The sequence below is a fragment of the Miniopterus schreibersii genome, assembly GCF_964146895.1.
Source record: "Miniopterus schreibersii genome assembly, chromosome: 6".
In the NCBI taxonomy this organism is placed as follows: domain Eukaryota; kingdom Metazoa; phylum Chordata; class Mammalia; order Chiroptera; family Miniopteridae; genus Miniopterus; species Miniopterus schreibersii.
Genome location: NC_138107.1, coordinates 68,739,954 through 68,755,209, shown reverse-complemented (window position 1 = coordinate 68,755,209; position 15,256 = coordinate 68,739,954). Strand labels below are relative to the sequence as shown.

The 15,256-nt window shown below is 37.0% G+C and overlaps 1 protein-coding gene across 6 annotated transcripts in view; it reads right to left on the bottom strand.

Moving 5' to 3' along the window:
- Positions 1-15,256, bottom strand: part of LAMA2 (laminin subunit alpha 2) — a 459,384-nt gene that overhangs the window by 40,706 nt on the left and 403,422 nt on the right. For all 6 annotated transcript variants that reach the window (XM_081140004.1, XM_081140000.1, XM_081140002.1 and 3 more), the window contains 5 exons: positions 10,595-10,738; positions 9,442-9,575; positions 7,393-7,552; positions 4,545-4,669; positions 470-632 (listed from right to left, as the gene is read on the bottom strand). In XM_081140004.1, coding sequence (XP_080996130.1) covers positions 470-632; positions 4,545-4,669; positions 7,393-7,552; positions 9,442-9,575; positions 10,595-10,738 — 726 coding nt within the window. The remainder of the gene's footprint in view (positions 1-469; positions 633-4,544; positions 4,670-7,392; positions 7,553-9,441; positions 9,576-10,594; positions 10,739-15,256) is intronic.

The window sequence follows — 15,256 nt, the reverse complement described above, 5'->3', positions numbered from 1 at the left end:
GACACTCTCTCGTCATTGATGTTTCTCTCCCTCTTTCTCCCTCTCCCTTCCTCTCTCTGAAATCAATAAAGATATATTTATTAAAAATAAAAGAAATATTTACCTGGAAAAAACAATGAGGATATTTAGAATCATCTTTCAACTTCTTCTCTAGAAGAAGACTAAGAAAGAAGTTCTGCTGCTTCATAATTCCACACTGGGGTAATATTTACTGGGTGCTTCTCTTAAAAAAACTATGTGGGGAGTTATATTGAAAATAAGTAATAATTAAATTATATATGTAATTAAAGTTACCAGTGAAAATATATAAACACAATCTGCACCACTCACTCTTGGTTATCACACAGCCATCCCAGACTCCTTTGAACAATAACTGATAATTTAACAATAACTAATAATTGCACTGGAATACTAGGGAAAAGAAACAAGACATTTTCAATCATGGAAGATTAGCTGTGCATATCTTTACCAGGTCTCTTGTGGCAAGGTACATCAGGAGAGCACTTGAAGAAAATGTCCTGAACTTGAACATGACCGTGGAGATGTTGGGGTACCAGCGAATGGGGCGGCTGACCATTGCGTAGCCTTCTCCATCAAACTGAATAGTTCCCTCACTGTCTTCCACCTGAGGACTGAAGAGAGACATTTCACATAAATCAGACAATGTTTACTTGGTCCGTCAGTATTCAATACATCAAACTGTCTTCTGAGACTCAATTGTGAGCTGTTGTAGGACAGAAACCATATCAAATATATCTTCTATACTTCCACGTCTCTCCACTTCCACCATCCTAGACCAAGTAATCACCATCTCTTACTTGGACTTCATTTGGTGTTCAGCAGCTAGGCCACTGATGTTTTAAATGTTTTATGTTTTGCTAAAGTACTTGGTGAACGATTATATTGGTGTTTAAGTGCGTCTCAGTGGTGTGAACTAGTGGTGTTTTGGGATGGGCTAAGAATGCATTATTAGTTTTCTAACATACGTAACGGCAAAGAGGGGGGTTGGATGACATGGATGAAGGTGTTCAAAAAGTACAAACTTAGAGTTTTAAGAAAAAGAACCACATAATGGAATATAGGTCCCTACTCTCTGAATACTTAATATCCAATAGGTTTTTCTGGGGCAGATCGGATTCAGACAATGAAGGATGCCTCTACTTATCTGTGCATTTGTTGACCTGTCTTCACTAGACTGTAAACTCTATGAGACCAACTAGAAATTATGGGCCAGGCTTCATCCAGGCACAAGCTCAGCCACCAGTATGATGCTGGCTCACAGTAGAATCTGGCCAGTGTTTGTGGAAGGAAGGAGAGTTTAGGATAGCATATTGTCTTACAAAGACTATCTAAGATAAGTCTGGTAAATATAACATTTTATTTTATTATTTTTATTTTTAAATATATTTTTATTGATTTCAGAGAAAGGAAGGGAGAGGGAAAGAGAGAGAGAAACATCAATGATGAGAGAGTCATTGATCGGCTGCACACCCCCTGCTGGGGATCGAGCCTGAAACCCAGGCATGTGCCCTGACCTGGAATTGAACCTCAATCTCCTGGATCATAGGTCAATGCTCAGCCCCTGAGCTGGCCAGGCAAAATATAACATTTTAAAAGATTTCTTTTTCAAATGAGAAGTTATCTATCTTTTATCTATTATCTATCTAATTGGTGGTATTACAGATTAAATCTCAGTTGTGGAGATATTTTTAAAACTTTAAATATCTGCATATTAGCATATATTTAAATCTCTAAAGTTGGAAAGTTGTAATAACATGAAGGTAGAGAGAAGATATTGAGAAATATTATAGTTATGTCATTGTAAAATAACAAGAGCCTAGAGTATTATTTGCCTAAATCTTGGCTAATGAGAAAAATAATAGTGGAAAAATATTAATGGGCTTGTTGTTGAAGAAATGTTACACATTTCAGACAAGTTGGCTTCCTCTCTATTCCTGGACCAGAGAAGAATAAAATTCTCAAAACAAAAGAAAGGGAAGAATCTTATTGTGTCCTTCATAATTAGGTCTTTATAATTTTAAGTTATATCATATTTGAAATAAGACCAGGTTATGTCATAAAATTTTTTTCTAAAGTAAATTTAAAAGATGTTTTTTAAACTTTTATGTAAAGTGCTAACTAAAAGTTTGAGGAACTAAATCAATCTATTAACAGTGTAATTGGTAGTAAATAAACTGGTTATTGTTGGACTTCATTCATTTCTGAAGCACTACATTTGAGAGAAGAGAATGTTGTATGGAGTCCACTAAGGAGAAGTTTCTTTGAAGTTCTCAAATACTAGAATTTTGCATTATATACTGTCATGCTACCAGTGACAACCAGAAAGGGATGTAGGAGTCACTGTTGACAGTTTTCTGGGTTGTTTGACTCAATGGATTGTTATTTATAACTTAAAAAAAACACACACACTCACAAATAAAAACAACATAAAACCTCAATGTCAGGATAAGTATTAGAATCAAAACAAAAATATCACATTTTATTTTTCTTGCACAAAAACTCTGGGATATTTATACCTTGATGTCCTTATGTCCTTGATCTATTTATTCCCTCAACATATCATAGTAAAAGTAGCAAATGAGATGCAGGCACTCTGGAGTCTGATGTGGAATCTCACTAAGGGCCTGCTGTAAGTCACTCATACCACAGGTCTCAATTTCTCAACCGTGAGCTGGAGGGGTTAGATCACGGAATGATTTCTAAGGCCCCTTTCTACCCCAACGCTTTAAGACATTCTCCAATTCAAGCAAAAGGCAAATCTGCAGGAAAGAGTTTTGTGCTGAGAACAGCTAAACATATAATTGTAGATCAGCCTACTTCACTTGATTCATTGGCCAAAACCAGGTAAGTCTGGCTTTAAATTGGAGACATTGAGATGAAAAAAACGAGTCCTTCCAGATGTAGCCTGTAATATTTCAACATCTAACATTATACTAGTTTTTCCTTTTCATTTTGAATACATTTACCAGAAAAAGTAACTATTCTTTTATAATTAATAAATGCTAAGTTTCTTAAATTACCTTCTGTTTCCCTTTTGAACCTTGATGTCTGGTCAGGTTAGAAAGGATTGATTACGCTGTTTGGAACAGCCATGCTCTTCCACATGTAACATGTTGACTGTAGAAGTAGGTGCATATTGGGGTTTAGTATACTAACATTTCATCACCATTTCAGTGTCCAGCTAAATACATTTCACTTGTAGCATATTTTCTTTTCTACTTTAATCTTAATGTTATTTTCAGAATTAGAAAAAAAGATATACTTCTTTTTTTATATTTGTGAAAGATTATTCTTTCTAAAGCATAACAACAACGATATTCCTTCTACTGACTCCTGGATAGCTATGAATTTCTAAAACTGACATTCTAAGATCTACAAAATTTTCTCAGTCTATGTTTTTATAGCCTCATCTTTTACTTCTTCCTCATATACATTTCTTCTTTAAAATTGGAAGGATTCATTTTTACGTTAAATTGTGGTCTATGTTCTGAAAACAAACAAACACCAGGAGGCCTGTAAAAAATATTCCTACAGATATGAGTGGGTTTATAGGAAAATAGGGCTAGGGCAGGTTGCTCAAAACTTAGGCAACTTTGTAATCAGAGAACTCACAAAACCAATAACAACCTTGATCAGAATACCGCATCATACAAAAAGGTATGTTGAAAATTTAAAATACTTAGTTATTTCAGTAAATATAGAATTTTACTTTTATTTTTTTAATTTATTTTTTATTTTGATCTATTTATTCCCTTTATTTTATTTTTTCCACCACCAAGGAGTTTACTTTAAAAGGAATAGGTGAAGGTAGTTTGATGGCAAGAAGTGTTGACCCTGCTGACTGACAGATGTGCTAAAAATGCACAGTTATGGTTGCCAGGGAGGCAGGGATTTGGGGTGAAAAAGGGACTGAGCAAAACAAACAAACAAACAAATAAAAAGCAAGACACAGGCAACAGTAGGGTGTTTGCCAGAGGGAAAGGGGGGTAGGGAGAGGAAGACGGCACAGGGGGGACAAATGGTGACGGAAAGAGACTTGACTTCGGGTGGTGAGCGCAGATGATATGTTATAGAGTTGTACACTGGAAACCTGTATGACTTTATCAACCAATGTCACCCCAATAAATTCAATAAAAAATAAAAATAAAAATATCCTTATTAAAAAGAGAAAAAAAAAAGAAATTATAACTACAGGATAGCCACATAAACAAAAAAGCTCCTGGACATGAAGGGAAGTTGGAGTGGAAAGAGATAATAGTCTTAGCTGATTGAGGTTAAAATACCTGACCTTTGCAAATTTTACAAAAACATATGACCATGTAAAAGTACTGCTAGAACACCTCCCAGGGCCCTGGAAAGTGCCTGCACCAACTGGGGAAGGGACTTGAGCCTTCATTAGCGCCATGATAAATCCACCTCTGAACATAAGCACTTCGAGCCTGTTCCATCCCATCCACATGATAACAGAATAGTGCACAATATGACTAGAGCTGTGACCCACAGGCCAGCCCATCTCAACTAACCTGACAGTACATCCTTTGCAGTCACCTTCTATTTCTCGGAAATTCCACAACCCTATGGGTTTGCTGTCAAAGTATGTTTCTCCCATGCAGCCAGTGAATGTAATCACACGCACAGCATCAGCCTTCTGCAGACAGAAATATAATATTTGTTAGAATTTAGAATTTCACTAAAAATCTTTGAGTACCTGTAAGATTTATTAGCAGCAGAATCTGGAATAGTTGTCATTCATTCTTTCTTATATTCTTGGTTATGCACATATTCATCTTTTAGCCATATTAGATCCTGGTTATTTTGTGCTAAACCAGTTTAACACCATTGGTAAATAAACACGGCCTAGCTTCTGACTTGAGGTGAGCTGCTTATCTTCTTTGAGATTCTATTTTTTGTCTTTAACATGGGATTATTAGGAAAATTAAATTAGATAATTTACTTATGGTACCACCTACAGTGATTGACACAGAGAAGGTATTTAATAAATGTCAGTGCTTTTACACCACTAAGATTTATTCCAGAGATCATGAGAAGGCGTACATACTGACTACATATGAATTACCCTATGACAGTGCTGTAGTCAATTTTTCATTTCCTTTTACACCCAAGCAGGTTTCCAGTTCAGGAAAATGAAGGAAAGAGTAAATCTGTAAGGGAAGGGACTGTGTTGGCATTGTTTGCTGGTGTACACAGCACAGGGCCTGGCACCCAGTTAGGGACTCAATAAATATTTGTTAAACGACAACCCTGGTGTCCTCAGAGGGAAAGGTCTTAAGCTTGGTATATAACACAGCCACAAAGAGGGGGAGTGACTCAGTCCATGCTGGGGAACCTTGCTGTAAACAACTGTGTCTTTTGGCATTGACATATTACACAGAAATACTATATTTTGGTATCTATAACTTTAGAAACTCGTTGCCAAAGCTAGTCCATGTTTATCTAAATAATCTGGGGCCGGGGGTAGTGAATTGACATGTTTAGGTTTTAGAACAAATGTAGAAAAATGGTCACTGAATAAAATTGTAGAGACAATTTTAGGTTACACTCATTAGCGTGTGCATCTTCCTGCTGCTGTGAGGCGGGTGCACTGCCAGGTGGAAGGCATGTTCATCAGGCCGATGGCGTTTGTGAGTCGGACAGGCCTTGGGACCCTCTGTCATCGGTCAGGGCCTCTCTTAATTTTCCACAGGCTGATTATTCTACTTGTGGATGCTACTTGCTTTTTGCTTTGCCTTCTTGCATCCTAAAAAAACTATATTTTCCTCCTTCTTTGAATTTTCATCTGCATATTGATTTAGTTACTTGTTTTCAGCTTTCTCTTCACATTCTGGTGTGGCAGTTTTCTTGAAACTCTTGGCTAAAATCATTGAGATTTTCTATAGATTTTATTTGTCTGTTTTATTTTCCTCTGAGACTGTTCTAAGAAAGGTGCTTTGTCCCAGTGACATGGGATAATTATAAAAATTATTTAAGGTGCGATTTAGGCATTTGTCATAAATTGTGTGAACATAATCTCACTATTCATTGTGTTTGTGAAACATGGTGATTATGAGTTGAGACACTTGTCCCTGCAAACCTGTGTTTAACTGCGGCTCCACCACTAACTGCTGTGTGACCTTAGTCAAGTCATTTAACTTTTCTCTAAGATTCCTTAACTATGAGGAGTATATTACTTACCTTTCGGGGTTGTTGTCAAAAATAAGTTAATGCATGTAAATGACTTAGAACATTACTGAGCACATAGTAAGGGCTATATAAGTGTTATAAAAATTTATTATAAATATACAGGCAAAGCTGATATTCTCATCTCCCTTTTCTAGTCGAGACAACTGAAGCCCAAGGGATTAAGTGAATTCCCTAAAGTTGTATTTTAGTAAATGATAGAGCAGAGGATCCAACCTGGACTTGATTTCAAAATACATAGCTTTTGTATTGCTCTGTGCCACCCCTAAATTAATCTTTCTGGGGAGAAGAGAAAGTTGGCAATATGGCTATATATTACTATGTACCATATGTATTTATATGCAGTTCTAAGAAATGAGAATAATTTTAGTGTGTAGTTGTAGAATCAATTACAAAACTTTAGAGTCAGATCTCATACACAAAGCAAATAAAACAACATCACTCTATAAGAAGGTTGAGTTCTCATAAATTTGGGGTCACCCTGGCTGTTCACATTTTCTGACTAATCTCATCCCAGGATGATTCTGACAAGCCCAGGATTAACCATTATATTTGGTTGTGTTCTTACATCTCACCCACAGGTCGTTTTCCAACACCTAATCCCATTTAATCACCATGAGCTTCTTTAAAATGCAGGCACTTTGCAATTTGAAATGGGCAAGGACCTATCATGGAGCAATTATGAATATTAAGTGCATTACTCTATAAAAATGGGGAGAAGAGCTACTCGAAAACTTTTAAAATTGGATCATAATTTGAAAGCTTACGACTCCTGTGATATTTCCCAAGGTATTCATAAATCTTTTAATTAGATGTGAGTTTGAATTTTATAGCACTTCATATCCATGAATCACAAGTTGACTCAGAAAATAAAGTATATTTAAAAATCACTTTGCTTTTGAGGCAACTAAAACAAGAATATCCAAAAATCAATGCCATAGGTTAGGGCAAAACAACTACTTAAGTAAGTGTACACATGAGTTTAAAATATTGTATTTCCAGTATTGAATATCTGAAGAAGAAAATTCTTAATATAAATTCCTGTTTTCAAAAATACAAATTAAGTAAAAAGTGGTTAAGTTTTTGCAGAGTTTTATCATGCTTCTCCCAAAGTAACCATGTCAGGAGTCGCCCACAAAGATGGGGTAGATAGGCTGGGGAAGAACACATTACCTTCAATTTCCCTGTCAAGCCACCAACGAAGAGCATTGCATTGGCATCCACGTCTAGAATCGTGTACCCCGGAGGAGACGCTGAATGGTATGTACTGGGCACAATGCTGGCTTTGGGTCCATCCAGGGCCCTCACAGAAATGGTTCCGTTTCTCCCAGTTCTTCCAGGTGCGTGTTGAAAGGAAGTGGAAGAAAATAAATTATGTATCACCTTTCTGGTAGCTTCAGATTGAAAAGGTATAAAATGTAGAGACTTGTTTTGGAATATTTAGGAGATAACTGGGTATTTAGCGTCAAAATTTCCATATTCATTAAAATGCAAATCAAAACCTAGAGTCTGATCTTTGCTCGATATTTACTGTCAGAGTCAGCTAGGACCAGTGAGCAACACACCCCGATTCTGTGTGTGTCCATTGATATGAACTGACACAGCAGCAATTAGCTGATGAGACTGCTATTGGTTAAATAAAAAGCCTTTTTCCTATGGCCTTACAGAATAATTTACTATTTACCAACATGTACTATTTAAACAAGTTAATGTTACTTCATTTAGCATTTTGTCTAATTCAGTTCAGCAACTGAACTCTGAATAATCCACCCTTCTCTGCATTATAAACTGCATACTTTCTCCTAAAACCCCTTCTTATATCTTGGATCCAGATTTGCTGCAGTTGGCTTCCTGGAACTGTGCATCTTTTATTGTTTGGCATACCATCTTAATGTATATTGTATAATGTCTCATCTTCAGCCTTGTGTATACAAATTGTGTAAAAGACCTTCACTTTTAAATTCAATTAATGTGGTTTTGAAAGCTATTATTATTGTATTTGACTTTTTTTAAAGTGGTTGATTTCCATGAATTGTTAAGTATGAAAATCTGGCCTCTTTTCTGAGACAAGCTGTCATAACAAAACTTTAGTGTCATATTTCTCTCCCTGTTGTCTCATTTTGGTAACCTTTTTATCTTTGAGACTGCAGTATTAACTGAAAATCGGGGAAACAGTAAAATGAGTGTATGAAATAAGACTCTTCTTCTTTAACAGAACATATCTCTTCTGATAAAAGAACTGTACTTAGCGAATATAAATATTCTTAAGTTTTTGAAGTACTTAACCCCCCATCCCCCACCATTACATGTGGAAGCACATTTTGTTTGCTGTTCTCTCACTCTCTCACACACACACTCTCTCTCTCTTTTACTGACGATTTTACAAAGGAACTGAAGATATTGCTTCTCGTTAAGTTTTCTTTAAAGTTTTTTTATGATGAAAAAAATTTAAGCACATACAAACATAGGATGAAATTCTAGGTATCCATCATTGAGATTCAACAACTACGAGATTATTAATCAACTTCATCTCTAGCCCTAGGCCCTTAACAGTACCTCTTAACTATTAGCTGCCTTGGGTATAGTAGACAGTTAAGAAATAGGGAGGCGGAGTATTGGGGATAGGAACGGTTTCTCTAAGTAATCTATACGCTGCTAGAAGTTAATGGAATTAAAGCTTCAAAGATAGAATTAATCAATTTCCTGTTACTTCCCATTTTAGGTGGCATGGACCCCACATGTATTCATGCCAGCATTTAAGTGCTGCACGCGCCTGTAGGCTAGAAGAGCAACCGTGCACACCAAAGACAGGCACCGCGGCAGCTTATGCTCTGGCTGGTTCTGGACAAGGCCCAGCCTCAGCATTCCTCCTTCAGGTGTGATGTAAGGTGGAAAACAACTGAGCCTCAGGGTTCCCAGGGCCAGCCAGATAAGGGCATCCAAAATAAATGGTCACTCGGGTCAGTATCCTGAAGACTTGTCAGTACCTAACAGGCACTACAGAGATACCAATTTGCAAACATTTATACATATACACATAATACAGAAAATTTATACACACACACACACACACACACACACACACATATATACAAATCTATACATACACTGCATACAAGTTTGTATACATACCTTCTGGAAATGAAAATAGGAGTTTCCTTATAAACTGAGAAACTCCTTCAAAATTCTGTCATTTATCTTAATCTTTATTGAGTTAGTTACCTTGATGCCTCAATTCGGTACCAGTAGGAGTCATCAATAGTCAAATCTGGATACTCTACACGACCAACTCCAGATCCAACATCCCAGAGGAAGCTTACTTTGCCTTTTCGCATTTCTATAGCCAGAAAGTCAATCTAGTTCAGAGAAACACAAGAACAATACATATCAGATACAGAGCACCCAGAAAGAGGAGGCCAGCAGTGTTCTTTTTAACAGGTGCCATTTGCAGATACGTGAAATAATTAGAAGTCATGTGTGAATAAAATTCCTAAATAATATGAACTATTATTTTGTATAGTTAAGCAATACTTTATTATTGTATCTTTAAAGCAACACAATTGTCCATACTGCTGAGGTGTATGTGTTAATTTAATTAATTCTAGTTACGACTAATTTTGAGACAAAGTCTTTTCTTACTCTGATACTTGTGGTAGAGATCAAAGAAAATATTTAGATTCATAATTCATTGTTTTCTCCAAGAGCACTGACATTTATGAAGGACCAGCTATGATTTTCTACTCAAGGTGACCCCAAGCTTCTCACCAGAATTCCAAGTATTGACTTATGCAACGAGTGGGCTGTTGAAAAGTCATGTTAATTTTGGAAGGTCCCCATGCATGCAAAGTCAAATAGTTTTTTAAAAATGAAAGGAATTACAATTTTTTAGGTGAGCCTCTGCAAATATAACTTCTTTGAGTCATAAACTCAACATGAATCAGAAGAATTTTTATTGGCAAAAAGTTTGTACACAATTTGCCATTTTCATTTACCATGAGAATTCATTGTAACTTCTCAGAGAAAAGTAAAAAAAAAAAAAGATTTATTCCTATTAGTCTTTCTTCTTAAATAGCTGGATCTGGAAATATAATTCATAATACATGTTCTTAGTGTTCTCTGTTCTGTCACACGCAGAAGAGCAGATGTGTCTAAGTACTGTAAAAAGTTTCCTTCATTTCATTTGCCTTCTAACTTAATTTGGCACTGCAGAACTTTGTGAGGTAAGATTCTGAGGTTTTTCAAGTCTGAAAGGCTGGCGACATTACATAATTTTGGGACCAGGTCATTGGATTCCATACATTTTCCATACTACCAGGGTTAACCTCTGACCACACACATACACAGTAAACCAAGACATGCTGAATAGTACACTTACAAATTTGGCACTTCCAAGATAAAAAAGGAGGTTGTCAGCAACAGCTGTCTTCACGTTGACAATGATATTATTGTAGCTTCCTTTCTTGATTTCTGGCTTGTATGTTCGGATGCAGTCACCTCCCGAAGACACGGATACTTTGATCTTCAAGAAAAGCAAGGTACAAAGAACCAAGACTAAATCTCTCAGAAAACTTAAATAGCTCCCAAACAACCACAAAACCATCATCATCTCTTCTTTGAAGTTATTTTTCCATTATGAAATACTATCATTAAATGCCCATGTGCAGACGCTATCATACTCACTAATGAGGGCAGAGAAGAGCAGCTTTCCACCAGCATTTTGACAATAAGCTATTCACAGTCGCAAGTCCTGTTAGCACACTACTATTTTTTGAAGCATGCAACTAACAAATTCTTACCTCATACTTTACTCCTTTAGGAACATGGCAACACTTTCTAAAGGTGATTTTGCATGAAGTTAATGGTAATATCTTTATTAAGGTTGTTTAATGAAATTCTGCAATTCAAATTTCAGCAATTTTGGTATCACTTCAAATAGGAAACCATTTTTCTTTTCTTTTTCAAGAGGAAATTATCTACCTTCCCATGTTCTTACAGTTGAAAGAGGCCAAATGGATTTTGTTCTAGATGTTCTAACAGTGAGAGGAATATTAATCATTCCACTCAGCATATACATTTCAGAACAAATTATATCTTTTTATTAAGTTTCCAGGAATGAAACAGAAATAATTTCCAATGGCTATCACCACTAATGTATTTAACAGCTCCTTTTTCTTTTGCTAGAAAAGCAAAAGAAAAAATTTGCTTTAAAATTACTTTAAAAATTACTATAAATTGCTAGGAAAGGAATGCCTATGTGAATAGACCTGACACAGTTCATACCAATTTTTATTTCCATTTTGGGAGCTTTTCTTCAGTCACAAATAACACTAGTTGATGATCTGATTTAATTTCCTTTGGTTCACGTGCACCATAAAAGGTGATTTTCAGGACAAGACCATTGTTGCTTGGGCTCAGAGAGAAGCCTTTACTTTGTTAGTGATAGTGCTCAAAGTAGGAGGCAGAGACCGGGGAAGATGCAAAACTTCTCTTTGCCACTGATTCAAACACCGCCTTCAGGAAGCCTCTTGGTCCGCACTGGCAGTGAGTTTCCATTTTCTCATTCCTTCTAGCACTTTGTGTTACTCATATAGTTTCCACCATTTGAAGAAAACCAACAAGCACTACTGTTACCGCCACGAAAGGGCTGTGCAGACTCCAGATAAGACAGCCTAGGGCGCCAAACCCGTCTCCATATTATGGTGACACAAGGGGGTGTCTTCAAGAGTCTAATTAGGGTGAGGGTGTGGGCAGCGATGGGACTCCTCCAACGGTGGTACAGACTATACTGGTTGGATTTAAAAGATAAGATTACGGAGGGGCTTTTGGTTATGGCAAATATGTAAATTCATACGTTTGAGAACTTCTGGGGATACAGCAGATCTGTTGAATCCCCTACAGACAGTGCAGAAGTCGTCGTGTATTTGTATACTGCTTTCTCACCTAATCTGCTATCCAGATGACATCTCCAAGCAGAGGAAATCCTGTGTTTGAAAGAAACAGGGGATCCCCCTGATGGAGGCCTGTGTGGTGGCCTGGGGCTGGAGTAATCGAGGAAGCCTCCTGCTTAGACTGCGTCCCAGTCCTTGCCTTCCCTCGAGGGTGGGGCCCAGTCTCCTAACCTAGGGGCACAGCCCTGGGGGCCACTCTGGTCCCCAGGGTGTTTGGTCTGTGTTCTGGAGAAGATAATCTTCCTGTGTGTGGTTTTCAGCCAGGAATTTAGTTCTTTGTTTCACAAATGATGGCATTTCCCTTCTACATAAAGTGCTAGAATAGATGAATCAAAATATCAATTTCTGAAAAATAGAACCAGAAGTGCACAACTTTTCTTCTGGATGTTAATACTATAAAGGAAACGTGCCACAGAGGTTATCAGAGGAGCAGCTATACAAAGGGCTACCCAAGGGCTTAGACATAAAAAGAAGCAAAGTGAGAGAAAGATGCTATAGTAGCGGGCAGGGAGGGGAAATGCAGTCTTCAGATGTTTTCATGTTTGGGAAAAGGTATGAGATAGTGAGTTTTTAGGAATTTACAGCAAGTGAACCAAAACCATCAACAGAGAAGACCTTGGCACTAAGCAAACTTAATATCTGGGGCAGGCTGTGAGTGTCATTGACTTCATAAGATCAAAGAGAAGTCCTCAAGGTCTGACTGGGATTCATGATTAGAATAGCCTGAGCTCTTTCCAGCAGGAATCATACCCATATTTCTAGAGGGGCTGGTGTAGCAGTCAAAAGTAACTACGTGTGTAGTTTGTTTTATCTTTATTTCGTATATGCTTTATAAGCTTATGACTAGTTTAGTCACAAATAACTTGTTTAAAGAACACAATATTATAATACTCCTTGGTTACTGTTAAGAAAAGAGATGGCTGACTGTGGGTGGAATACATGACCCTTGGGTCACAGGAGGAGCCTCTGCCCTGCTTAGATGCAGCTGGTAGAAATGATGGGGGATTACATGATCAGGGTGTTCCAAAGGAGGCGGCCAAATGCAGAAGACAGAGCCCCAGGACTGGAGCCTACCTGAACTGATGAAACGCCACCGGAGAAGTAAGTCTAAGAAGGCACCCATTTTTAAGCAAAGGATATTTAACATCACTAAAAGTTACAATTAATCTGCTTTATAGCACACTTTACATATCTAAAACATATGGTTCTCTGAACAAAATGATGCTGTTATACCCAATATGTAGCGGTTAATCTTATAAAATAGCCTATTGGTCAGCTCTTATACATTTATATGCAAAATCCTCTGGATTTTCTGTTTTCTGGCTTATGGTTTTGAATACATGCTCAGTACCTGAAAAATTCAGGGAGCTCAAAATGTTGGTAACTAGTCCATAGCTACTACTTTCTCATTTAAACATTTTGTGTTTTTCTTTATAATTATATTTATTTTAACTGACTTAAATAAATTCAAGTACAGCATTTACAAATTTCTCTAGATGAAATCTCTAAGATATATCCCTCATAAAAGGAGAGAGATTTCTGAAACACAAGCATCCTTTTAAGATATTTGGTTCTATCAACTTGTTATTTCTAATGTGAATCCTTAGTAAGACTTCTAAACAAAAATCACTAAGCATTAGGTATCTCTAAAGCATTTCTCATAAACATTATTTACCAATTTATCATCATGAACTCAGTTAAACATTATTGAAGATCCCATTATTATATCTATTGGATTTTTACTGCATTTTTCATCTAGCAACTAGGTCATTCATTTTAAGAGTATCAGCCGCTCAATTTCAAAGTCAGCAAAGCAAAAAAAAGCTACTTTAAAATAAATGTCTTTGATTTCTTGGTCAGATTGAGTATGTGTTAGGGCCACATCCAGATACTCATGCCAGATTACAAATATGTTTATAAATCAGGCAAATGTCATCTTCAATTTGTATAAAACTCATGTGAAAAAAAGTTGGGTGCTTACAGATTTCTAACATCTTACAGAAAGCAAGGCACTTTGTTACAGCTTCTATTTCCAAAAGTGATTGAGAATTTCCTTGAAAGACGTAGGCAATGGTCACTTTTTCTGGCATTACTTTTATACCTGTCTTTCATTTTGAGTTTGGAGACAGGTTTTATGTATTTACATGCTAGAATTTTATCTTTTTCCCCTGGGTGGTGATGTGGGAAAGTTCTCATAACTGATAAATATATGGGCGTATTTCAAAATTTCAATGAAGACAATAAAAATGTTTAGATTTCCTCACCTGATAACTAGGCAGAATATGTGGCTAAGTATGTGATTCACAATACAATATGTACTATTATTGCTTCTTTAAACTTAATATTGCAAAATACAATATTATTTGAGTGGTATGTCAATCTCTTGCTTTCTCCTGCCACTGACACAATTGGGTTTTGCACAAAATTTCCCTCCTTCTTTCTAGTTTCTCTCGTCTATCCCAAAAGCTCCTTTCAGATTCATATTCAAAATGCTCAGCTCTGATTATGTTACATTTTATAATCAAGAACTTTCAGTTTCTCCAGTGAGGTTTATTTCAATTGCAGCTAATGAAACTGCTTAACTTACTATCCGGGGCCTGACAAGACCTGCCTCCACTGACCTTTCCAGTTTAAGGTTCCCTTTACTAATAATCTTGGCAAACTAGGCTCCTCTTTCATAAAATAACCCTGAAATGTTCTCTCTCTGCCTTGGCTCAAGCTATCCCCTTCTGAGAACGCTGTGCCCCCACTGCCCCCATGCCCAGCGCCGTCCCACTTTAAGGCCTGGCTCAACTCCCTCAGTGCAGGAAACCGGGCCCTGGCGGAGGGGATCTTCCCTTTCAGGACTCTGCAGCCCTCCCATTGCTCAGACAACGTAGCACAACATTCTGCATTATCTTAGTTATTTGTGTACATGTCTTATTTCTTCTACAACATTATAAACTGGGTGTGTTCCTGGTTCATCTTTGTGTACTTCACAGCAAGTAGCCTTGGACATAAGAGATGGTTTCCTACATTCGCTAAATCTTAGATAAAACTCCAAACCTTGGAGTACGATATGATTGATTTTCACCCTGTGCTCTGCTTTT